This window comes from Anolis carolinensis, chromosome 5, assembly GCF_035594765.1.
Source record: "Anolis carolinensis isolate JA03-04 chromosome 5, rAnoCar3.1.pri, whole genome shotgun sequence".
NCBI lineage: Eukaryota > Metazoa > Chordata > Lepidosauria > Squamata > Dactyloidae > Anolis > Anolis carolinensis.
This window is the reverse complement of record NC_085845.1, coordinates 68,348,388-68,375,523: the sequence shown is the minus strand read 5'-3', so window position 1 is coordinate 68,375,523 and position 27,136 is coordinate 68,348,388. Positions and strand designations below refer to the sequence as shown.

General features: G+C 40.4%; 1 protein-coding gene across 3 annotated transcripts in view; it reads left to right on the top strand.

The window, feature by feature from the left end:
- Positions 1-575: 575 nt before the first annotated feature.
- The window catches only part of mtnr1a (melatonin receptor 1A), a 105,685-nt gene continuing 79,124 nt past the window's right edge, over positions 576-27,136 (top strand). Inside the window, exons 1-3 of one of the 3 annotated variants that reach the window (XR_010006427.1) lie at positions 856-993; positions 8,041-8,538; positions 13,485-13,670. Coding sequence is in view for 2 of the 3 variants with exons in the window: in XM_062981470.1 (XP_062837540.1) it covers positions 810-993 (184 nt within the window). In the remaining variant the exon portion in view is untranslated. Of the gene's footprint in view, positions 994-8,040; positions 8,539-13,484; positions 13,671-25,514; positions 26,616-27,136 lie in introns of those variants that run through there. The other 2 variants (XM_062981470.1, XM_062981471.1) reach the window with 2 other exon arrangements.

Genomic DNA, 27,136 nt, shown 5'->3' with positions numbered 1-27,136 from the left:
ATATATATATACACACACACACACACACACACACACACACACACACACACATAAATACACATACACACACACACACACTTGCGGAAGATCAACACAACAGGAGCCCGAAGATCAAGAAAGTTACCTCCCCGCCTCCAAATAAATCATAATAATACCCAGGGGCTGTGGCTGGCTCGACGTTCTGCCCCCAGAATCCGTGAATGAACCTGGCTCGGTTCCTTTGAATGAGGTACAAGGATGAATGAATGAGCGCAAGGGGATGAATGGAATCGGGGTGAGCGAGGTGTGGAAGGCAGGAGGAGGAGAGGGGAAAAATGAATGGGGCAGAGTAGACGGTGCGGCGCGTTTCCCAGGCGCGGGCGGCAGGGGGCGCTGCCGGACAGCGTTGGCGCGCCTGCTCGGGGCCAGGCAGCTGGAATCCCCTCGCTTCGCACGTGTCCGGGGAGGGAGGGCGAGGGGAGAAGGGGGCGCCGACGCGCGATGTCACCTGGAGGCAACAGTGGCGGCGGCGGAGGGAAAGGCGAGGGAGGGAAAAGGGGGGGGGGGTGCGATGCGCTCCTCTTTGGGGAGGGGGCGGCGGCTGCAGCAGCTGGAGGAGGAGGCGGCGGAGGAGGAGGCTATAAAAGTAACTCGCTCGGGCACATGCACACTTTGGGCGAAACTTCGCTGCGAGGGGGGGAGGGGGGAGAGAGAGCGCTCGGCGAGCAGATCACCGGCAGGGACCGGGAAGGGCGCTCGCTCGCTCGCTGGCTGCCTCTCCGCCTGCCTCTCTCTTCTTCTTCCCCGGGATGCCGGCGGCGGCGTGAAGCATGCGGGGCAACGGGAGCGGCGGGGCGGGCAACGGCTCCCAGGCGCCCCCTTCCAGCGGGGAGCGTCCCCCTTGGGTGGCCTCCACGTTGGCCGCCATCCTCATCTTCACCATCGTGGTCGACGTGCTGGGCAACCTGCTGGTCATCCTCTCCGTCTACAGGAACAAGAAGCTGAGGAACGCCGGTGAGGAGCCGCGGGAGGAAGGAAGGAAGGAAGGAAGGAAGGAAGGAAGGAAGGAAGGAAGGAAGGAAGGAAGGAAGGAAGGAAGGAAGGAAGGAAGGAAGGAAGGAAGGAAGGAAGGGAAGCAAGGATCTCTCCCCCCCCCCCCCCTCTTCTTGGATCTTGGTGTTCTAAGCTGATCGCACCATGTTTCCAATCGGATCGCAAGTCGAATTGTGCGGGGCAGGCGGCGCATGGGATTCTGGGGAAGCTAACGGGAGGGAGGAAGAGGAGGAGGAGGAAGAGGAAGAAGAGAGCAGCCTTTCCACCCAGACCGAGGGTCCGGGATCGTAACGGGAACGGCGTGGATGGAGGCTCAAAGAGAACTTCCATCCATTCATCCATCCAGCTGTCCATCCTTCATTCTCTGTCCTTCCTTCTTTCACTTTTATCTTTCCATTGCCCCTTCCTTCTTCCTAGCCTTGCTTTCTTCTTTGGCTCCCCAACTCCTGAAGCATCTTCTTCCCCCTTCTCTCCATATCTCAAGGCGCCTTGCTCTTCCTCCCTCCTTTCTAAGTATCTTCCTTCCTTCTTTCCTCTCTCTCTCTCTTGCTTCCTTACTTTTAACCCCTTCCTTCCTTGGCTCCCCAACTCCGAAGGCATCTTACTCTCACTTTACCCATATCGCAACGCGAGGAAATGACTCTGAACTCCCTCCCTCCCTGCCTTCTTCCTTCCTTCCTTGGCTCCCCAACTCCTAAGGCTTCTTACTCTCACTTTCCCCATATTTCAAAGTGCTTTATCCTTAACTCTCAACCCCGGGGCGCAATTGTGCCGGCCAGGATTGCTGCCCGGTTGGAATCCGAGGAAAACGTGAATGAGCTCCCTCTGTCAGCTCCAGCTCCTCTTGCTGGGACATGAGAGAAGCCTCCCACAGGATGGTAAAACATCCGGGCATCCCCTGGGTAACGTCCTTGCAGACGGCCAATTCTCTCACACCAGAAGCGATTTGCAGTTTCTCAAGTAGCGCCTGTCACGAAAAATATTCTAGCTATCCTTCCTCCCCCCCCCCAACTCTTTCATCTTGCTCTCACTTTCTCCATATCTCAAGGTGCCTTGCTCTTAATTCTCTCCCTTCCTCCCTCCTTTCTGCCTTCCTTCTTTTCCCTACCCTCAGAAATTGCTTGGCTCCCAACTTCTAAGGGGTTTTTTTCCCACTTTCCCCATATCTCAAGACATCTTACTCTTAACTGTATCCCTCTCTCCCATCCTATCTATCTATCTTTCCTCCCTCCTCCCTTCTTTCTTTGCCCCCCCCCCAAACTTTGCTTGGCACCCCAACTCTCAGGGCATCTTACTCTTTGTTGTAGAAGGGTTTCACTAGAATCACTGGGTTGCTGTGAGTTTTCCGGACTGTCTGGCCATGTCCTAGAAGCATTTTCTCCCAAAATTTCACCAACATCTATGGCAGGCATCCTCAGAGGTTGTGGGGTCTGTTGGAAACTAGGCAAGTGGGTTTATCTGTCTGTGGAATGTCCAGGGTGGAGGAAGAACTCTTGTCTGCCTGAGGCAAGTGTGAATGTTTCAATTGGCCACCTTGATTAGCATTGAATAGCCTTGGAGCTTCAAAGCCTGACTGCTTCTTGCCAGGAGGAATCCTTTGTTAGGTGTTAGCTGGTTCTGATTGATTCCTGCCTGGAATTCCTCTGTTTTCTGAGTGGTGTTCTTTATTTAAGCAGCCAGACCTTGAAGCTGCAAGGCTATTCAGTGCTAATCAAGCTGGACAATTGCAACATTCACATTTGCCTCACACAGACAAGAGTTCGTTCTCCCACCCTGGACATTATTCCACAGATATATAAACCCCACTTGCCTAGTTTCCAACATACCTCGTAACCTCTGAGGATGCCTGCCATAGATGTGGGTGAAATGTCAGGAGAGAATGCTTCTGGAACATGGCAGTGTAGCCTTGAAAACTCACAGCAACCCAGTGATTCCAGCCATGAAAGCCTTCGACAACACATCTCACTCTCCCTTTCCCCATCTCTATTTCTATTTTTAATCTATTTTTCTGTCTGTCTGTCTGTTCATCCATCCATCTTTCTGTCCGTCCGTCCTCCCTCCCTCTTATCTATGCTTCCTTTTCTTCCTTCCATGCATCCATCCATCCTTCTTTCACCCCCCCCCCTCCCCAATGATACTTGTCTCTCCAGGCACAAGTGGCTTTGCTCTGCCTCTGTCCCTTTCTTCATTCCTCTTGTTCCCTCCTTCCCTCTCTCCTCCAAGAGCGCCAGGTTGTGACAGATGCCGAGAGCTGTGTGTTTTCACCTCCGATCAGTGATCAAAAGGCAACGGGTGCATATTTTTAGCAACAGCCCTTGGAACCTCCGGCTCTGGAGTGTATAAATATGATCTAGCACAAGTCAAGCAAAACAGGATTTTCTCCCTCGTGCGCTCTCTCTCAGTCGAGTGGAGGGGAGATATTGAAGGGGGAGGCGGGGGAGCTCATCCAGCATGATAGAGAGATGCATTATTTCTTGCCACCTGGCTGTTTGGAAGCATGGCTGTGACATAACTCTGGGAAGCGGAGGCTTGCTTAGGAAGGTATGGGCTGTTGCTTGAACTCCTGGGGTCCTTCTGCCTTGTGAAATATTCCTATTGAAGTTTGCAATGGATGTGAGCTATATTTGAGCCTCCGGGTGTTGATGTTGGGGTGGTAGGGGAGGTGTTGTTTGGCATGCATGTGTCTTTGGAGCAATGAGATCGGTGAGATGGTCTCCTGAGCGAAATCTGTATGGATTATTGGTCTGACAGGCAGGGAACCTCTCCTTCAGAGCCATTCTGTTTTTATCATGTCAGACCAGCTGGTGCGCACGTGTACTAAATCTATGCGCTCACCTCCCCCCTCTTAAACTTTCATTGAAAAAAAAACCCACCAGGCACTCTCTCTCACACACACAGACCAGACACGTGCAAGGGGATTGCGTCAGCAAAGCAGACCAAAATTTTTGCTCCCATATTGTCCTCCCCTTCTAGTACAGTATTGGCTCTGAATTGAAACACTTTGCTGGGGACTGCCCCCTAGGATGTGGCTCACTTCCATGGTATTTGCGCTGTTTTCCACATTCTGGTAAAATGAGATAATTAGATCAAGAGGACAAGCCTAGAAATAAAAAGAAAATTGTATTTGCGTGTCATTTTGGTGATAGCCACAAGGCTAGTGTAGCAAGCCGCACTTTATTTTTGGGAGGGGCGAGTCTTGATACAACAGTAGAAGCAACTGTCCCTTTGCTACGGTATTATCACATCACTGGAATGATGTCTGTTTAATAATAAAGGAGGAGGAGAGAGGGAGGGATGCCTGTGCCTGATAATCCGATTGTTCTGCCCATGGGATTTGTTCCAGTCATTCATTCATTCCAGTTTGGGGAATGTGTTTCTTTATTGGATATATGCAAAGATTTGGTCGACAGATTATTGTGACAAGCATGAATTAAGTTCAATCAAACATTGTAAACTGTCTTAGTAGAGTTGTGTTTGTTGGGCGATGCGCTGTCATTCATGCAGAGGAGCTTTGTCTTCATCCCAGTGCACCCATTTGTGTAGAGTAGTGGTTCCCAACCTGTGGTCCATGGATCAGTTTAGTCTGCAGGAACTAAACTATGGTCCGCAACCTCACTGTTACTACACTATTACAACTAGAGTGACCGGTCTCGTGAAACCCTCTTATAGTGCCAAGGCTTTTTAAATACGGTTTTCTGTGGCTGAGCAGATGGCAACTACTGGATGGCATATATTCTGTATCAGAAACTAGAGCTGATGTGGTCTATCCAATGCAATTTTCTGAATCAGCACTCCAAATAATCAAACGGAATCTATAGTGGACCAAAAACTGATTTGTAACCCTTTAGGTACTAATGTTGAAGAGTGATCCTGGGTCAAAGTGGTCCCTGATCAAGTTGTCCTTGGTTAGGTGGTCCTTGATCAAAAATAGATTGGAAACCACTGGTGTAGAGCAATGTTTTGGGGCGTTGCAGTGGGGATGGGAAGAAAATCTACTCAGCTGGAGGGTGTCCTTTCTTCAATAGATTGATTGATTCACTATATACAAGCCATTTTCCTCTCGTCCCAAATGGAAAACACTTATTTTGGATAAGAAGCAACAGTTAGTTGGGCTGGATCTACACTTCCCTACATCCCAGAATCTGATCTCAGATTATCTGTTTATCTCAGATTATCTGGCAGTGTATGCTCATATAATCCAGTTCCAAGCAGATAATCTGGGATCCTGGAATTTAGGGCAGTCTAGGGCCCCTTCCACACAGCTGAATAAAACCCCACATTATTCTGGGTGGAGGGGCCCTAGAGCCAGCCTTAGATGCTCATTTGGGCAAATGCCTCATGTGTACCTTCTCGAACCTATGTGCACAGTAACTAGGCTAATCTGCAGCTTCTTGGGGTATGTATATGATATGAAGTACCTGACTCCCCATGCCTATGGAGCCCTTTGTGTATTTGTGTTGATCATAAATTATGCATAATGTATGTTCAGATAGGATATATAATGTGTGTTGCACACTATTACCTCTCTGGAAGTGTCTTCTTTCTAACACAAAAGTAACAAATGAAGAGTTCCTTTGCATGGAATGTATTGTTTCCATGTTTTGGGATTCATTGTTTCCCCTTCCAGAACAGTAGAGATCATTAGTTAGATCAGTCATGGGCAAACTTTGGCCCTCCAGGTGTTTTAGACTTGTTAGGAATTGTGGGAGCTGGAAGTCCAAAACACCCGGAGGGTCGAAGTTTGCCCATGACTGAGTTAGATCATAAAGTGCTTCTAATGCATCAGAGAAATTTTGTCAAGTCCAGTCTCTCCTTACTTGGAGGCCCGTAGTCAAGTGGAAAGGCTGATGTTTTCCAAATAGAAAATCCCAAGTTACACCCCTCATATCAGTTAGATACATGAAGGAAGTATCTGTTTGAGATGCTCAAGAATCATTGTCCACTGAAGTAGTTCTACAGTTGTAGAACAGGCCTTGAAAGCAACTGAGCCTACAGATATTGATGAGTTACTCATCCTATTTGGCAAGAAATTGTAGACTGGGAATTATCCAACAATCTCTTGAAAGGGATGGGCTTCTCAGCCTTGAAGAGGTGTAGTTCTCCCCCCTGGTTTAGAACTATATCATATTTGGACCTTCCTAGTCCACACCAGCCCAATGACCATCATTTGACTACACAACCAACCCACACTGTTTTGTGAACTCTAGTTGGCTGCTGTAAATTAATGTGGATATTTGCTTAGATTTTATGCTATTAGATAATTTTGTTTGACTATGTCTAGTTTAATTTATTGATGTTAGATTTAATTTACTGATGTTAGGTTTTAATTTGATTTTAGGTTTTTAATGTTATTTTCATATGCGCGGTTTCCAGGAAATTTTATGTCAGCATTTGTTTGTTTTATGGAGGCATTGAATGTTTGCTGTTGCATGTTGGAATCCGCCCTGAGTCCCCTTGGGGAGATAGGGCGGAATACAAATAAATTATTATTATTATTATTATTATTATTATTATTATTATTATTATTATTATTATTATTATATTGTATGACACAGCAAACAAGATATTATTATTATTATTATTATTATTATAGTGGCTAGATGTTACTCAGTTTACCCATTTTGCTCTGGTTGTCAGGGACTACTATGCTTTGTCAATGTGTGAATTGGCTTGCTCATGAGGGCTTTCAATGTTCTTTGAGTCTATTTCCATTTGGAGGCCATAGATGGGATCTGTGGGTTTAGGGTGTGGGGTACCAAGTTTGGGCAATGGTCAAGGCTAAAATTGGCATTTGTTTAGAAGCCAGAACTACCTTTGAAGAGACAGCCTTTCCTTACCTCAACCTAGGTTATTCTCACCACATTCCTCATACATATCTACTTACTTGGCTTCATTTTAAAATTTTGTTTCCTGGATTATCTTTTTATTGTTACAATTGAGTTTGGAGACAACCTGTACTAACAATATAATTGCATCCAAGAGGGAAACACGCAATTGTGACGTTGAATGATAATTGAGTAGGTTGGGGAAAGATTATCACTTTGCTTAAGAAATATCACAATTCTGTTTATGTCTGTTCAGAAATAAACCCTATGTTAAATCCATAAAATAAAATCTGAAGAGTCTGGCTACATGCTAATCTCAACTAAAGAAGGCTCATTAAATCAGCGGAAAGTTGGTGAGGTTCCATAATTAAGTTCCATTGGATCAGTGGGTCTGTAGATGACATTAATAGTTGGATCTTAGCCTGGAAACATTTCCCTGTTTTCTACCTCACTCCCTATATATCTTAGCTTAGCATTTTAGGTAAGTATATTCTAGCAACATAACATCCACTTTGCTCATTTATTAAAATTATGTTTAATTTAAAGTTTTTGTGTTATTGGGAAATAGGAAATATTTAAAATATTGAGCATCACCCCTCTAAACAATGAGAACTTTGCAGATTATAGGGCTAGGCTATGATTATCACAGATTCCAGTGTTATGTTTACATATTTGGGGCATTTTTATATCCAAACAAATGCTATTTAGTAATAGACAATAAATTAATGCTCATGGTGTAGTGGTTTGAGCATTGGACTCCAACACTGAAGACCAGGGTTCAAATTTCAATTGAGCCATGAAACCCATTGGGTGACCTTGGGCAAGTCATATTCTCTACCCCCAGAAAAGGGTAATAGTAAACCTCTTCTCAACAAATCTTGCCAAGAAAACCCCATGATAGTCTGATCACAACTAGAAGGCAGACAACAACAATAACAACCCTGCTACTAATGTTGTACTCTTAAAAAAGGGATATATAAGATGTGTTGCTAATATTATTTAGTAGGTGTGTGCATTTCTCTTTGTGTGCATGTGTGAGAGAGATTGAAAGCAAGAATTTTCCTTTGGATTTGTTGGCGCCATTTACATTTTTAAATAATAATAATAATTGTACATATACAGCATACAAGTAAACCATTTATTTATAATTTGCTATTTACAAGGATAATACAACTGTTTTCAGAGTCAGAATGGAACCTTGCATAATTTGCTGGCATTTCCGTTGTGAAAATCTTGGGCGCTGGCTGGAAATCCAGCCAGGAGGAGGAGAAACAGAAGAGACTTAAAGGACATGTATTCTCAAAGAAGATTGCTTACCCTTCTCTACAAAGAAAACAGATTATGGCCACATGGATGTGGTGGTGGTAGTTGGAATCCTTTCATGTCTTTGTTCTTTCTAAAATTGTTGAAGAGACTTCACAATGGAGATCTGGACTTCTTTTATAAGGAGAGAGCTCTGAGAGTAGGAAAGGCCTTAAAAATGCCTTGACAAGATTTGATCTCTCCAGCCCAGCAGTCAGGACATTAGGAAGAGCCCATGTGCTCAAAGCAGAGGAGTCAGTCTCCCAAAGGAGCTTGGTCCCAGCAAGGAAGGTGTGTCTGATACAAAGCGACTCCTTCATAGTCACAGGCATGACTTCAGTAGATGCTCTCCTAGACACAGAAGCTGGTGATACTGATGGTAGGATCTTCTTTTATTTCATGTTTTTGACTGTAATAAGTTTCATCTGGTCTCTTTTAGGATTTCACAAACTCCTGTAGAAGGGTTTTGTACCTAGTGCTAGCATTTGTGACTCAAGTTGCCATTGCTATCACTAGAACCCTGATCTGTCCTGTGTACAGATGGTTTTTGCACAGCTGGGCTGCCCTATACATTTTCATTGGGACAAGCAGATTAGCATATAAAAAAGAAATGCACAATGCTATATCCACACCCAGACAAGATCTGCTGTTCCCATTGAAATGATTGGGCAGCCCTAGGGAGCAGGAAGCATCGATGACCGTACACACAGTTTTCATTTCCAAAAGAAACAGACGATCAGGGTGAAGGACTCTGTTTTGTTCTTTCTGTGTTTTGGGCTTTAACTTTTCTATAAGTTTTAGAGGATACATAGAAGGCATAAGGATTTCGATCTGTGAATAACATTGAGCAAAAAGATCTTCACTTGTTTAAATAGCATCACTTATTGCATCCAGGGTAGAGATCATTAGTTAGATGTCTCTTTGTTGAGCCTGGTTTATTATGACAAAACATCATAACTCCATAGAATGTAATAATTTTTTAGCAGATTGGTACATCCGTTTTGAATAGAATAACTCTTGCTTCAGAGGTCGTAGTATCTTTCTTTGATAGTACTTTGTTATTTGGCCAATCCTGGCTGACAACTAGAAAGAAGACTAAAACTTTTGTCACAATGATGGTCTTGGAGTATCCTCTATCATGTCATCATGTCACTCTTGTCCCACCAGGAAAGATGAACAGTTGGCTGTAGCCTAAATCAGAGATGGCCAAGTAGTGTCCATCTCATTGAACAGCATAGCTAGCTCTGCCAAAATTATTATTATGTATAAAATAAATAATATTTTAATATGTATAAAATAAATAATATTTTTCAAAGTATGTGAGAAATTCCACATATTAATGCTACATCTCACCTGGGAGTTTCTTATGTGATCCCTTATCGCACCCTAACACATGTGCTTAATAACTGAAGTGCTTGGTTCTAAGTCACTGATTCTCAGCCTGTGGGTCGCCAGATGTTTTGGCCTTCAACTTCCAGAAATCCAAACAGCTGGTAAACTGGCTGGGATTTCTGGGAGTTGTAGGCCAAAACACCTGGGGACCCACAGGTTGATAACCACTGGTAATGTCCAGATTTTGTTATACAGCCTTACTACTTCTGATGAATAGATTTTGTATATGGCAAAATACACTTCTTGCCTACAAGGCAGCATCAGTTTGATCAGGGGTCTTTATATATCCATCTTTGGCTTATCCTATCAGCATTTCTCTGGCCACTTGACCTTTTGTTTCCCTATTGCCCATAGTCTTGCATGGTTCTTTGAGTTAAGGAATGATGACCACTTTGCCCAAGGGACACACGTATTTCCCTACACATAGTCTTCTGTGTAGGAAGACTATGTATGTGCAGCATATTTGTGACAGAGGACCATGTGCCTATTTCTCTGAGCTGGCACATAATGTCAGATGTGGTGAAATATATATTTGGGCATTTGCCACATGTTATGGAATGCATGTGATTGCAATGCAGAAATGATATTAACGGTCAGAGGTCATTGTCTTGTGTGATGACATCTGCATACCTTTTTATACTGTTGGTGCGGTGAGAAAAAGGATGGAGTGAGGACCAAGTATGATACCTTTCCACTACATTGCATTTGTGAGTTTTTTTCCTTAGATGGACTCAGGTCAGGGAGATAACATTTTGATTATTTTCTGTTAGAAAAGGAGACTTTCAGCAATGTTCTTTCAAATTGTATGCCATTAAAAAAGTACCTCGGCATTCCAACTTCTATTATTGCTTATTTTGAGTCAGCTTTTGTTCTTTCATGGAAGAGGTCAGGTTGATCTGTAAAGAGAATAACAAGACTTGAGGGGGAAAGCGAGAGTTGTGAAAAAAATAGTTCTAGTCCTGTGGCTCCCAGTGTCTCCCAGCCAGCATGGTCATGCTAGATGGGAAATTCTGGGAGATGTGCCTCAAAATATCTTGTCTCCAGACTCTACAAAGATGTCAGTGGTAGTGGTGCCCCATGAAATTGTGTGCAGCGGCCTGTCAAGGATTTGTTACATTTCCTGTCTTTGCTGGCTGTCCGGAACTGTAAAAATGGAGGTGGAGTCAAGAGTTATTGCAGACCATTGAGGGGGCAAATGGTCCAGTAGTTGGTGGCCTTTATGAATCACAAAATTGTCCAGATCTTTGTTTGAAGCATACCACAAGCAGTTATTCTTTCAAATTAAAGATCAGATGCCTTCAAATTTGATAAATGTAGTAACTGTAGTAACATACTACTCTGATTAGTAATATCCTTATGCCTTCATTGTTATCCATGCAAAGAAAGCAATACATCAAGAACAAAGGAATGGAGCAGTTGTAAATCCTATTCTGTGGAACAGCTATTCAATTAAAATTTTACACACACACACACACACTTGCCCGATTAGCTACCAGTCTTTCATATCTTGTTCATCCAAAATTCTCTCATTTGGGAGGATCTGGAGGAGTTGTTGGGCATTTTATTGCAATGAATGTCATTACTAGTTTTAGTCAACGTATCTTTCTTGCTATGCTACCATGTCTTTATTGCTATTCCTTTTGTTCGGCACAGGTTGTGAATGGTTCCTGTGGAAGTTTGAGAAAAGATTTTTTTATATACCTAAAATTTCCCTCCCCCCCCCCCCCCCCCCCAATCTGCAGCAAAGAAATACCTTTAGGAAAAAGGCATAAATCTACAGCAAAGTATTTCTTCTTTGCTCAGCAACAAAAAAACAGCAATTTGTAATATAAAAATTCAATCTAGCACTCCCCACCCTTGCTACCCTTTCCTTTTCAATTTGAAGATATATAACCCATTTGTTTTGCACAGTGTTGGGTTTCATTCTGGAATCACAAAGTGACCAAATTCAGTTTTGGCATGTTTTTCCAATTCCCCATGATCAGTTCCCTTGCATTTTAAAAATTGCCCTCTGAGACCTGTGAGCCCAATTCCATCAACCAATTGCTTACTTTAAAACTCCTTGCTTAATATCACTATAATGCTCTTGTCACTAGGCCAGAATACAAAATTAGGCTGTTGACATTCCCAGGGCACCATGTAAGTTCTTTCATCAATATATTGCTGAATTTAATCTGTTAGCCAAACAAGAGGGTGCAGTTATCAAGCACAGGAAAGAAAGGATGGGTGACCTATCAAATTATACGGTGCATAGTGCCCTGACATTTTTTACAACATATGTACCGTCAGCCTCGCCACCTATACATTTGCTGGGGTTAGGTCACAGGACCACCATAAACATGAAGATGCATGAATTTTAACTATGCTGGTTTTATCTGAGAGAACACATCTCTAGGAATTTCTAAGTTTTCCAACATAACTCTATGATCAACATATCCTGGCTGACCATGAAATTGCACTGGAGGACCCAGATATGTGCCATGTTATTGTTAGCCGGCTTGAGTCCCTATGGCAAGGGTATCAAACTCACGTTCACAAAGGGACACATCAGCTTTCAAAGGGCTGTTTGTAATTGTAAGATTGTATAAATATAACTATGTTGCCTGGACACTGAAAGCCTGAAAGACATGGTAGGCTGGATTTGGCCCACAGGCCTTGCATTTGACACGTGTCCTATGGGGAGAAAGACAGGTTAAAAATAAAGCAAAGAAAAAGATATTCTTAGAGATCTCTTCTTTCTAGGTATCACTATGTGTCTCAGTGTGACTTTTTGGTCAGCTTCCAGAAGTTGATAATAAAGCTGTATTGGAGGACCAAGAGATTCACAGAGAGAACATTTTAATCAAATCTGTAAAAAATCAAATATGTAAAAGTTAAATCCTCACATATGGAGGGTTGATTGTAGAATCATTATCATTCCTTAACTGAGAGCTTCCTGACACGGATACAACACATATCCCACAAACCAATTGAAATAGTAGTCTTGGAATCCTACACATCTCTCCTATAGTTAAAGGCAATGATGGTTTATTGATGTATCTGTATTTAAACCATTCAGCCAATGAAGGTTAACTCTAATCAAGGTCACTTTACCACTTTAATTTGCAAATTGACTTGAGATTTTAAAAAACTAACATAAGATGTAATACTACACATAGTTACAGCTGATAATAAGTTTATATTAGGAAGGAGAGTGCATTTCTAAAGCCTGCTCTTGATTTTCAAACCACATTTTAGTAAAATTCAGAGTTACAAATACATCAATCCCTTATAGACATCATGTACATGAGGCAAAATGTACCAAGCTACATGATCACATTGTGCACCTTTTCAGAACACAGTTGGAAGACTGAATATTTCAATGCTCTTATATTTATTTCAATATCATTACGTTTCTTTTGATTTATGTGTGTAGTGGGACAACTGAGTCTTTAACTTGCTACCTCCAGTCTGTACCAATGGAGTCTAGTAATAGCTGATTCTGTTGACAGTGAAGCTTGGCTTTAATGAATTTAACTTTAATGGATTGTTCAAAGACCTAATTACTTCAAGTCTGTTTTCATATATGGATACATGCCCTTATAACGTTTTTGCCAATCTGGACTTTTTGAACTGGATCTTATTTACTTTTAAAGTATATATAACAGAAGTATATATAAAAAATTGTGTACCAACATAATTAACTGACTGGTGAAGTCTTCTATTTCACTCCATGGGTATTTGTTGAGAAAGACAAGTGTCAGGTGCAGGGTCCAAACCCTATTCTGACAATTAAACTTCTGCTTTCGTCCTCATTGTTCTTGATGATCTGTTGTTTTTTTTAAAATTGAATTATGTTTTCAGTAAAGTACTTTCCATTGCTTTATTTCTCATAATGAACACTTGCTGTGGGTCTTGAATTTTGGAGTAAGAAAATCCTTGTCCTTATTCCAGATGTCTTTGGAACTTCTTCTGGTTATCTTGGGAAACAGTGGAAGACTGGAGAAACATCTGGACAATTTTACTTTTGGAAGACATTCGACTAATAGGCTAACTCAAGATATCAATGAAAGAGAGTGAATGATGGATCACAATGGACATTTATATTGCATACCTGCTTGTCTTCAGGTAGCATAAATGGTAAGCAAATTGTGTGCATCGTGGGGGTTTGGAGGCACCTGAGTTTGCATTCCTGTTTCTATTTACTTGGGATTAAGCCCCACTGAACTCATTGGGACTTTCTTCTGAGTTGGAAGGTATGGGATTGTGGTGCACATTGTTGAATCTTTTGTGTGGGTGGACAAAACAAAATAAAAATATAATTTAAAAATTCATTTTGAAATTTGAGGTTTTGTTAACTTATAGTAAATCCACTGGCACAAGAAGTAATGAAATGAAATCTTATCATTTTCTATAATGTACATGAAAATAACATTTCATTGCTTTACTTGGTTTCTGCACCAATAGCTATGTTGAGCACTTGTCATCTGTTGATTCCTTTCTTCCTTCCTTCCATGGCCATCACAGCTGACTGTCCTTATTTGATGTGGTATGCTTCTATAATCTGTCATTTGTGATTTTCCATTTCCAAATTCTATCCGGGGTTGGATGGTGACAACCATGGAGAAGAACCCAACAAAATCAAAGCAGTAATGTAAACAGATTTATTGGGCCTTTGCTTTGCTTTTTTGCTGTTGTCATGGACCACATAAATTGTGTATAGCTAGAGTTCAGTCTTCCAGTTGTTTCTGGTGATATCTGTACTTGAGCTTTGGTTGAGGCATAATATTTATAAATTTATTGAAATATATAAATATATACAGCCATTCATTGTGGGATTTCAGAGCAACATACAGATAAAACAACAAACAATGTAAAACAGTTTCAAGTTAAAACAGTAAAATAGCTTATACAGGATAAAAACATGACTGAAAAGCTGAAAAGGCTGCAAGAATTAAAAACCATATGCATGCACATTTAGAATAAATTAAGTCTGAAAGGCTTTACTAAAAATCTTGACTTAATTCCAGAAGGAAACCATCTTGCTGCCAACCAGACCTCCATGGAGAGAATATCTCTTAAATAGGTTTCCATGTCCTTCCATGTTGTTTTGCTTCTACTGGTTGGACACAGAGGGTGGTGCTGTACACACCTAGTCAGAAATATAATATAATGTAATGTAATATATAATATAACATAATGTAATGTAATATAATATAATAGTGTGTGTTTAGGGCAGTGGTTCCCAACCTTTTTTTGACAAGGGACCATTTTGACCAAGGACGATTCTCCAACATTTGTACCAAAGGGGTTACGAATAAGTTTTTGGTCAACATTAGATTCGGTTTGGTTATTTGTGGTGCTAATTCAGAAAATTGCATTGGATAAACTACATAATAAAATAATAATAGTAAAACTTTATTTATATACCGCCCTATCTCCTGGATGGGACTCAGGGCGGTTTACAATCATAAAAGCAACACATTACATAACAACATAATAACACATTATTAAACAAAGTAAAATAATACAATTATAACAATAAATAACACTTACATGACCAGATCAAGGGGATGGGAACCATAAACCCAATATATTAAAATGCATCATTTTAGGCTAGGGAAATCTTGTGCAATATATTCAGGCCCAGCTCTAGTTTCTGTTACAGAACATATGCCATCCAGTAGTCAGCATCTGCTCGCCCACAGAAAACCATTGTTGCATATTTTAGTTTTTGTAGACCAATGGTGGTCTGCAGACCACAGGTTGAGAACCACTGGTGTAGGAAGAGGTTCTCCTTCAAATATGGGCTTCCCAGTGCCATGATTAGCATGCTATTCTAGGTTAATTCTTCATGCAAATCAGTGCATCATGTGTATACATTTACTGCAAAGTGATGTGTGCTGAAGATGCCTCTTAAAAAGGGAGATAGTTTAATTTGGAACACAAGGTAGAAATATATTTTCTATTTTTAAAACAACAACAATTGCAGCTTTATCCCATACATATTTATATAGAAGAAAGTTCTGTTTCGTTCAGTTGAGCTTATTTCCAAGTAAACATGCAAGGACTGAAGTTCTGCATCTACTTATCTGGGAATAAATTCCATTGAATTCCCTGGATTTTTTTTCTGAGTAATCAGGTATAAGACTGCTTTTGTTCCTGCTTACAGTAAGTCTAACTGAAATGAAGAACCTCTTCTGTATAGATTGTGACCCAAATTTATTTATTTATTCCCTCCCCCCCAAAAGGAAATGTAGAGTCAGAAAAAGGAGCAGAAGATAAAATGCATTCAATTTGAATATAATTGTAATATGCAAAGTTAGACTGACTTTCTATGATTTAAATAGAAATTCTTTATAAATGTCTATGACCAAGAGACTCACATGGCTTCTCTGCTTCTTGTTTGGATCTAACTGCTGATAGGCAATAGGTAATTATGGTTCTTTTGCCTTATATTGGACTTCAATTAAATCAACCATTGATCAGAAAGCACCTCATAAGAAAGGATTGTCTTGTGACAACCCTTCTAATAGCATTATTTGTTTGCTTGGTTAATATCCTGTCTTTCTTCACATTTGGATCCCAAGTCAAAATGTCTTCTCAAAAATAGGACTTACAGCCAATCTGTTCCAAAAATCCTGTTATTAAATGTTGGCAGAACAATTTAGTTATATATCTCATAGGTGAATTAAATACGTGTATCAGATACATTAATCTTAGGAGCTTGCAGAAAAGATAGAATTCTCTGAGTATTGCCTCTCCTTAAAGTTAGATCTGGTTGTGCCAGAAACAGTTTCTAATCTGTGGTGTCACCCAGACTTTCTGAATGTGCCTTTTTGTACTATTTTTTTATGTACCTGACAAAGCTTGCTCACCCTTCGCTGTATCTATAATATATTTTAAAAGTAAAGGGCCATCTTTAAATAGTATTTATTTATTTATTTTTATTTCTAGTTCTCTAAATTTTCATAAAGTTTTATAAATTATTGTTATCAACTATTCTGAATGCTACACCCACACATAGAAACAGACTGGATTTGGATTTGAACTTCCTCGAATCCATTTGACAATTTGACAAGATATAAATGGCACCATCAAATAAACAGATAAATAAATAATTGTGTGTGTTTTTAAAATATATAGTCATGTTATTACAGTCATGCTAATACCTCTGCTTGTGAATGTAAAATTTTCTGTCTTGTCTGTATGTGTTTTTTTTTTCATTTTGAGAGTTGTCCTTTGAACAGTCCAGCAAAACTTAGTTTCAGATCAGTGGAAGCACTTTGGTATTATGTACCATTACTTTCATTGTAAATTGACTTTAATTCATCTTTTCAACATCATGCCCATGATTTTTTCCCCCATGTTACTATTTTTGGGGGTGGGGGTGGGGGTGGTGTCTGCACCTGTAATAACTTCACACAAGTTCCTTCTTGTTTTTCCGTTCTGTTCCTAAAGTGTTTTTCATAAGCCCCTTTGGCAAATGGTAGTCATAGAACTATTTAATGAGATCAAGGGAGAGAAGAACCATGGTGGAGGAGTCACCAGATCCAAAGTCCTATTATATGCATATGACTGGAACAAGAGGTAATAGGGTAGGATGTAGGAAAACAAGTATGCCAGAGGCAGATCAGTGACGTTTACTTATACACTGAACACCATCTAGCTATATAGATTATTTATAGCTATATAGGCCATGTTCCTAGTATCCACAGGACCAGGACCCATGGTTTCATTTATCCCTTCCAACAAAATTTGTCCTCTCTAGGATTTTCTTAGTACTTTAGTTGAACTTTGTTATTTTTGGACTGGAAGTCCTTAATTTCAATAGAGTTCACAATAGCCATGGTTTTGCTTATCAAGCATATCCTCTATGAATACAGGGGTTGTACTATATATGTTGATAATAATAATAACATATAATAATAAACTTTATTTCTAGACCGCCCTCTCTTCCCGAAGGGACTCAGTGTGGTTCACAGGCCTGCCATTCAGCAGCTGAATCTCAGTAAGATGTCTTATTGAGATTAACCAGTTGGATTCAGGGCATTGTCTTCCATCTTGGATGTGTGACAGGGAAATGGGAGATGGATTTGGATTCAGTTGATCGAAAGTCTTCTGTAGGTTGCCCCAGGAACACACTCATGTATAGCATTTCTGTGGTTGACTAGTGAACATCAAGGATGTTAAGGGTTTCTTGTTTGGTAGCAATAGTGCTCTGCAGATGTGTTAGACAACACACAGCCAGCATCCACAGAAAAAGAGACAATTAACCCAAGAAGGAGGGAAACTGGTTGTGTTGCCTGCCTTTCATAATACTGAAGACTCAGGTGCTCTTTCCTTACCTCAGTCTGTCAACAAAAATGGAAAGTATCTCAGGTTGAATTTTCCCATATTTTTCTGTTATGGTTTTGTTGTTGTGTACCTTCAAGGCATCACCAACTTAAGGTGGACATAAGTTTTCTGGGGCTAAGAGTGTGCAATTTCATAGAATCATAGAGTTGGAAGAGACCTCATGGACCACCAGTCCAACCCCCTGCCAAGAAGCAGCAAACTCCCATTCAAAGCACCCCCGACAGATGGTCATCCAGCTTCTGCTTAAAAGCCTCCAAAGAAGGAGCCTCCACCACAGTCCGGGGCAGAGAGTTCCACTGCTGAGCAGCTCTCTCAGGAAGTTCTTCCTGATGTTCAAGTGGAATCTCCTTTCCTGTAGTTTGAAGCCATTGTTCTGTGTCCTACTCTCCAAGGCAGCAGCAAACAAGCTTGCTCCCTCCTTCCCCTCACATATTTATACATGGCTATCATGTCTCCTCTTGGAGTCTTCTCTTCCTTGCCCAATGGGTTTCCATGGCAAGCAGGGTGCATAAATGATTAGATGGGAGGTTGTGGAACTAGTTCAAGGTCTGGATGATGCTTATATGCATTGGAGAAACTGGCCTCAAACCAGTTCAGTTCCGGGATCCACAGTATTTGCAGCTTCATGGCCATGAAGGAATCAGGATTTTTTCACCTCCCTGCTCTTGCAATGCACATGTGTGGATCGCCGGAGTGCCCGTCCCTTAATCCTTTTCAGCATGTGATGGGGTTTAAAGTTAGAGCACTGATGTGTATTATGGGCTCTATTGCGGAGAACTCCCTGACTTTGATTATCCTAGTTTAAAGCCCTTAATATGCATTGCTGTGCACATTCACAGTGTGCATCATTTAAACATGCTTTCAAGGTGCCTTCAAACTGCATGAAGTGGTCAGTATGGCTGTATCTTCGGTCTCATGTCATGGCTACCAACTTCAAAATATGAGCCTATATTCATGGATCACTGTAATCTCATGGGTATTTCCATGGCAGTGTCATAATTCCATCAATGACTGACCATATGATCTGCCCCTCGCCCCAGGTTATTACAGACTGAGAGAGAGTGATCTTCTACTAAGGACATCTACTAGATTTCTCAGCTCAGTCAGAACTTGAACTATGTGCTCCCACATTCTAACACTTCAACCACTATATCACACTGGTTCCTCACAGTTCCCACAACATATGTCTGCTTTAAACTGGGTCTTTGTTATAATTGTGAGAGAAAGCAAATATAGATGTTGACTTAATCAGATGCTGAAGTACAGCTTTTACCCGAAATGTGGCAAAATCCTCCCACTTAACGGAATATCAAAGAGTAGACTATCCCAAGATGAGCTCATCTTAGATAATTTGGTTATTTCATGGAATTATACTCAGGGGTGTTTTCCTGATGTGGAAATTCACTTCCCAATTTTACTGACATAAACACAAATTTAACATAGTCTTTCAGTAACTTCATTTACACCAAGATAAAGAGAAATACAGTGATGTGTGTAGGATTTCTACCTTTATAAATATTATCTTTGGTATCTGAAAGTTGCACCTGTAATGCATTTAGTACATATAATGAAGCACTGCAGACAAATTATTAAATGCAAGATCATTTTTTGACTCCCATTTATTAGAAACATTAAGTATGCACTAATCTGGAAGGGAGGGAAAAAAGACATACATTGATTAAATAATTTTGTTATCAAATATTGAAACCTCTGATTTATTCAAATCTGGGGCCTTAGGATATGTATGTACAAAACCTTTTGATAAGCACAAGATTGTAAGAAAGCAGTGCTCTTTGCATACGGTTACAAGGCTGCTGGATGTATAGCTGGGGGTGAACTAATTTTAGTCCAAATTTCAGGAAACTCTTTGAAATGAATAAGATGGCCATCTTCAGTTCTTTTTTCTTGTTTAATCAACAAGTGTGTCAATCTTGTCAAAGGTTGTATTGTTGCATATTTTTATTTTGTGGATGATAGGAGCTGTAGTGAAGCACTTCTTGGGAAAACCTATGTGCAAGGTGAATGTAAGATTTTTTTGCCAGAAAGAACCAAACAATACAAAGTCAGAGACCACAGTTGTGGCCATATCTGTCATCATAACATAGTCAATTCAAAGTTGACATAACTATTTGTGAACTGAACTGGCTTGTAACATAGGATAGAAAGAGGAATGGGAAATTTTTCACTGGATTTTATGCTTTCACTACTGCTTGCTTTGACAGAGAAGTATATTGTACACTCTTTGAGAGCTATCTGTCTTGTATGTTTGAAACATTCTCATGGCTGGCTAAATAGTATATACTGAATATACTCGAGTATAAGCTGACCTGAATATAAGCATCTAATTTTACCACAAAAAACTGGTAAAACATATTGACTCACATATAAGACGAGGGTGGGAAATGCAGCAGCTACTGGTAAGTTTCAAAAATAAAAATAGACACCAATAAAAGTACATTACTTGAGATATCAGTAGGTTAAATGTTTTTGAATATTTACATAAAACTGTAATTTAAGATAATAATACTAATAAGATTAGACTGTCCAACTCTGATTATCTATATACTCAAGTATAAGCCGACCCAAACATGAGCTGGCTAGAACACTCAATTGAGTATAAGCTGAAGGGGGCTTTTTCAGTCCTAAAAAGGGCAGAAAAACTCATCTTATACTCAAGTATATACGGTAGGTTAATTTTGATTTATTTATTTTTTGCATCTCATATCTGGGTTATACATCTGTTGTTGCAGTGCAAGGCTAACTCTGAAATAATATAGCCTTCTGAACAACCTACTAGAAAGATCTGATTGGTCATATCCTTTGTGGAAGAATGTGTGTGTATGTCTGTGTGTGTACATTTCCTTCTGGCCTTCTGTTCCTTCTGTTCTTGAAACCCCACAACTGTCCTTTATAATCCATAATGAAATATTGGGACACAGAGTAAATTCTTTTCTTCTCATTGCTAAATCACTATGTATGTGTCCTCTGTTCTAGTAGCAATTTGCGTTAATAATTAACACACATCATATGCTTTTGAACAATAATTCTGAACTTCTATTTTTTGATTCACAGACTGATTTGAAAATGAGATGTGAACTTTGCATCCTTGTCCAGAAAATACACATAAACATACCATGACAAAATTATACACACAATTTATTTTATTGCATTAGAAATTAGTTTCCTTCACAGAGACTAGTCTGGATAGGAAAAAGATTGCTATGAACACATTTGAACACATTTTGCATTAATATTTACTATGTCAGAAAAGCATCAAAAAAGCAGAAAGGAAATAGAAGAAAAACCTTTTACGTCCAGTTCACAGACCTACTAAAACCATTCCCTGCACTGTGTAAGGGTCCATGGACCGCAGGTCAAGAAACTCTACTTTATCAATGGTTCATGTACATTCTCTTAGTGTATTCCATACAGTCATTGTGTAAGCTGTGTCTGTCTGTATTACTATTGTGTTGCTGATGGGGAGCTGAAGTTGAGACAATAGGTCACATAAGATGCCCTCATGAATTCATGATAAAGATAGAACTTGAACCAAAGGCTTTCTAGTTTATAGCAGACTCTTTCATCAAAGTGATCACTTAACTATCAAGCAAGGGCTTTGAAATGTATTAGAAGAATTTGCCTAAGTAGGCCATGCAATAGAGCCATAGGCTTTAAATAGCTTCTTATTTCTGATCACAGGAGATAAAAGAAAGGAACTTGTGGACTGAATGGGGAATCCTGTAGGCCACATCTGGCCCCAGAATCCACAGCTGATAGAAAGAAGCCTGGGGTTTGCATCCCGATTATTCTTTTATACAATGGAAATAATTTTTTTTCTGACGGAAGTAACCTTTTCCCAACAAAAGCCAACTTCCTTTGGTGGAAGGACTAGTTCTTATAACAGGAGAAATTCTTGTATGGGTGAAAGGTCCATCCTTTCAAGAAACAGAAGCTTTGTATACTGCAAAGAGGCACAGGAACAGTACCTTACTTTATATCACCTTAACCTTCTGCAAGCCTAGTTTTAATTTTAGAATTCGAATTAAAACTGCCAAACAAATAAGCTCTTCTCCTGCCTAGGCACAAAAATCAATGTTCCCCTTGCTGAGTGATTCTCAGCATAGTTGATCAATACCATTGTTTTGTCAGTAAGACCTCAGCCAAGTTGGGATGTTAGATTAGTGGAATTAGAGCCTTATTGAGACTAGGATATATATATAGCAATCAGGAGCTGACATTAGGATCACATGGATTAATGGAATGTTTTTAAAATGCAGATCATTTCTCATTTTTGAAATCAGTACAAACCTCTGGTTGCCCATCATTATTTTGTAATTAGTCATTATGATCAAAAGACACAAGATGATAAGCTGGTAAGATCCACAAAGCAATCCTAACACCAGTTGGAACAATAACTTCCGATTACGTTATGTAAATATTTTTGGGACATTGTGCAGGAAGGTACCCAGTACTATCTTTGCCCAGTGCCATCATGCCAGCTAGGGAATAGCAGCTAGATCAGAGTTTTTCAACCTGGTGGTCGGGACCCTTGGGTGGGTCATGAAGGGAGTGTCAGGGGTCGCCAAAGACTATCAGAAAATACATATTTCTGATGGTCTGAGGAACCCCTTTGTAGGTAAACTATAAATCCCAGCAATTACAACTCCCAAATGCCAAGGTCTATCTTCCCCAAACCCCACCAGTGTTCAAATTTGAACATATTGAATATTTGTGCCAAGTTTGGTCCAGATCCGTCATTGCTTGAGTCCACAGTGTTCTCTGGATGTAGGTGAACTACAAATCCAAAACTCAAGGTCAATGTCCACCAAACCCCTCGAGCATTTTCTGTTGGTCATGGGAGTTCTGTGTGCCAAGTTTGGTTCAATTCCATCATTGGTGGAGTTCAGAATGCTCTTTGATTGTAGGTGAACTGTAAATCCCAGCAACTACAACTCTCAAATGACAAAATCATTCCCCCAAACCCCACCAGTATTCAAATTTGCGCATATCGGTTATTTGTGCCAAATGTGGTCCAGTGAATGAAAATACATTCTGAATATCAGATATTTACATTACGATTCATAACTAGCAAAATTACAGTTATGAAGTAGCAATGAAAATAATTTTTTGGTTGGGGGTTGCCACAACATGAGGAACTGTATTAAGGGGTCACCGCATTAGGAAGGTTGAGAACCACTGAGCTAGATTATTCTGGGCAGCTCTTTCCTCAGCTATTGATTGGCCTTTGGAGTATGTCCAGATGTTGCTGCTATCATCATGATAATTATCCCACTTTTTTAAAGGAGATTCAAAGTCACTATCCAACTGCTGTTGTGAATCCAGAGAATAGGGAACATCCTTTGTCTTTATAGTGAGTGTGAGTTTGTATTTTTTTCTCATACTGAACAAAAGCAATTGGCTGTCCCTGAAGTGTTTACCTTTGACTACTCAGCTGTTGTAGGTGCTCTACTCAGGCACCATCCTACCACTGTTCTGTGGAAGGAGCAGCCTTCATCCTTGCTTAAGGATGGTGAAGACTGCTCAACCTTCTCTGGCTATACAACAGTGCCAGATGGTACCCATGAGGATCCACACTTGGTATATAAGTTGCATCTGGTGGCTGGATAAGAAGGAGAAGCGCTTGATCTCTCAAACCATCAGCATCTCTACATTTCACCAGTGTTCCAATTGAATTTGGGGTGCAATCCTTTCAAAGTTTACTAAAGTAACCTATGCCACACACAATTGAATAGGCTGAAAGTAGGTATCAAGCATGAGACGAATTTCATGTACCCAGATTTCCAAGAATCCTCCAATCATTAACAGTTGCCAAACTGGCTCACCAACGGAAATGATAGTTGAACACTTATACAAGTCACCAGACTGGGGAAAGGCTGAGGTCTTTGGGCATTCTGACAGTTACAGTTCAAAAAGTATCTTCTGCAAGCACTGAACACTCATTAGTATTCTGGGGAAATTTAAAGACCATCCAGTTTAGACAAATGTCATCTCTGCCTGATTCAAGTGTATGAGACCAATTTCAAAGAACAAATAACTTACTTCAAACAAGAACCCATTATTCCATTGATTATAGTGTATTTTATCTGCTTTCTAAGATTTATTTCTGTTTATTTCTGTGATGGTGTATTTGGTTCTCCTTTTTGGTTCACTTGAAATGTTAACACAGAAAATGTCTTCCGTGTCTTTTCTTTTGTATCAGTTGTGTTTTCACCAGAATTATATTTGTGCTATTTGAGAGCCGAATAAATCTGCTTATCTGAGATGCATTTAATTAAGCTTTAATATTAACACAGAAATGCTGGTCATTTTAGAAACGTAATGGTTCACAATAGAGCATTCAGATAATTACAGCCCTTGACCAGCTCATAATGAGGTAGCATTTGTAAATTGTTTTTACTGCTTGATACATTCAAAGACCACGTGGAAGTGATTTGTAACAACATGCTTTTCTCTGTCCTCCCTTCCCAATAACATTGTCCTTTTTGTTATTGCTATCAAAGTGTGTTTCCCTCAGAAAAACGTATTAAATAAAGCTGAGATTCTTTTTAAGTGCATTTTACTTCAGAGTGTGAGATGTTCTTTAATGTGTCTTTTAAAATATGAATGCCAAGGGTTGACTTTTAAAATGATCACACTGAAATATTTTGATTCTTAGCTAAAGGTCCCTTAAAATAGCTTGGCACAGAATAGAGGAAAAATTATACTATGTAAAACGATTTTTGTTCCTGGGTTATAAATGTCATTTCCTAATTGGTTCTATGCAAAAAACTTGAAGTTTACTGTATTACACTGCAAAAACTTTGTTTTTGTGGGACATCCTGCAGCACATTTTGCTATAGTTTTTCAATGAATATCTCATAGAGTCTCAATCAATTCAACATAGTTTGTGGCAATCACAAAAACAAAATCTTTGGAGTATAACACCTACTTTCAATGTAAGTACTGCACAATTAAACAGGAAACAACATTCTCAAGCCAGGAACAAAAAAAATTCTAGTTTTGTTACATAATGTTATTGTATTGGTTTTAAAAAAGCTGTGCTTCCAAGGAAGGACATGGCAGCTTCCTAAAATGTGACTCATTTGAATTGTTATCAGAACTTCACATTTCATCATCTCTTCTCCTCCTACTCTGTAACAATTTGTATGCGTTACATGGGGTCCTTTCATACTACACAATTACAACTTCCATCCTACGGAATCCCTGGGTTTGTAGTTTGTCAGGACATTAGAGCGCTCTGGCTGAGAATACTAAATAGTTTATATCTACAGTGCGAATATAACAATGTCTGACATAATGACAATGCTCACAGGTTCCATTTATTCCATTTCTCCAACATAGTTTCCTAGTAGCCCGTGGTGGCACAATGGGTTAAACCCTTGTGCTAGCAGGACTGCTGACCTGAAGGTTGGGTTGCTGAACTGAAGGTTGCCGGTTTGGATCCAGGGAGGACTCTGTCAACTCCAGCTCCCCATGCGGGGACATAAGAGAAGCCTCCCACAAGGATGGTAAAACATCCGGGCGTCCCCTGGGCAACGTCCTTGCAAGACAGCCAATTCTCTCAGATCATAAGCGACTTACAATTTCTCAAGTCACTCCTGACATGAAAACAAAACATAGTTTCCTGTCCCTTGTTGATTTTCAACTAATGGTAGACAACTTATGGCCTTCTAGAGCTTACTCCAGCTCCCATCAGTCTCAGCAAGGGATCAGGATTATGGGAACTATAATCCAGCCAACTCTGGAGGTCCTCGGGCTTATCATTTCTTACTTGAAACTTAGTTTAACATTGCACCAATGTTGCTGACCATTTCTGATTTTCCCCAACCTGGATTTGAAAGCAAAGCTGAAGCTGGTTTTCAAATGTTGAATATTTAGGAACTGATTAAGTGTCCATGAGGTTGTAACCCTTGAAGCCAACAAAGGAGGGGAGGAAGAATTTGAAGTGGAGAAAGAGAATTGATAACAGCCATGATAAAAGATTGGTGCTATTATATTGTCAATATAATATTCATCTAATACAAAATATTAATCTACTACAACTTTGAATGGTGCTGACATTGGGATAATTGCAAATTGAAATGTGTCAGGTTAAGTATTAAGAAATAGTTTCTGACTTTTTACATTACCAGAGAATCACAGGCATGTTGAACATTGGCTATAGAAGTGGGCCATAGCAAAAAGCATGCAATTTTTTTTTCTCAGACCCAGTCTTTAATCTTGGTCATCCTGATTGTAAAGTAGTTAAGATGATTTTACTTCTTATCAAGGAAATGGTAAAATAGTTTGTTACTAGAGTTGTGTGTGGAATTCATTTCTACCATTTTTTTGTGTCTTTCATTTCTTTGGGAGCACGAAATTGAGAGCCTCCTCCCCATACAAAAATCAGCTCAACACAAAAACCTGCTTTTGTTTGCAGCTGAGCGCCTCCCAGAACTTGCCTTGGAAAGAGTGTGTGTGTGTGTGGCCTGGCATGCAGGCAGGCCCGGGAAGTGAGCGTGCCTGCCAGTATCTGCAGCCGAGCACCTCTTACTTTAGATTAAGAGACACTCAGACACAGGTACTGGTGGACACGTGCTTTCCAGACCTGAATGCCACAAACACTTTCTTTCTAAGGAGAGTGTTTGTTTGGCATGGCATGCAGGCAGGCACAGAAAGTGTGTGGCCTACAGCTGAGCGCCTCTTACTTTAGAGTAGAAACAGCAGGTAAGAAGCCTTCATAAAGCGCATGCCGGGAAGGAGAGCCTGGGTGGGAAGCCCCTCCCCCCCATTGGTCCTATAGAAAACTGATATTTCGGGGGCCCAAACTGAAAACATATATCTGCCCTCCCAATTTTGGAATGCTCCCAAAAAACAGTCCGGGGCTGTCACCAAAAGCCAGGACATGAAACGGGGTAAGGTTTGCCCCAAATGCACAACCCTGCTTGTTACTAGAAATGGCAAGTTAGTACTAGAGGAGGAGGAAGTTACTTCTTTGCCGTAATATAGCTTTAAAGCTTGGGTATCCATCTCCACTCATTCCCATCTGGCACCAGGCTCTCTGGCTCAGCACAAAGGTGTTTATACGCGTGTTTGCACAATACTGGCACGCCAAATACTGTCAGCAATGAATTGGGGCAGAGGAAGCAGGTGCCTGGATTTGGGCCCAAATCCTTGTGAGCCAATAGTGGCAACATTGAGCTTAGCAAAGTTCCCTACATGCTCTCTGGGTGTGTTCTTATGTGCAT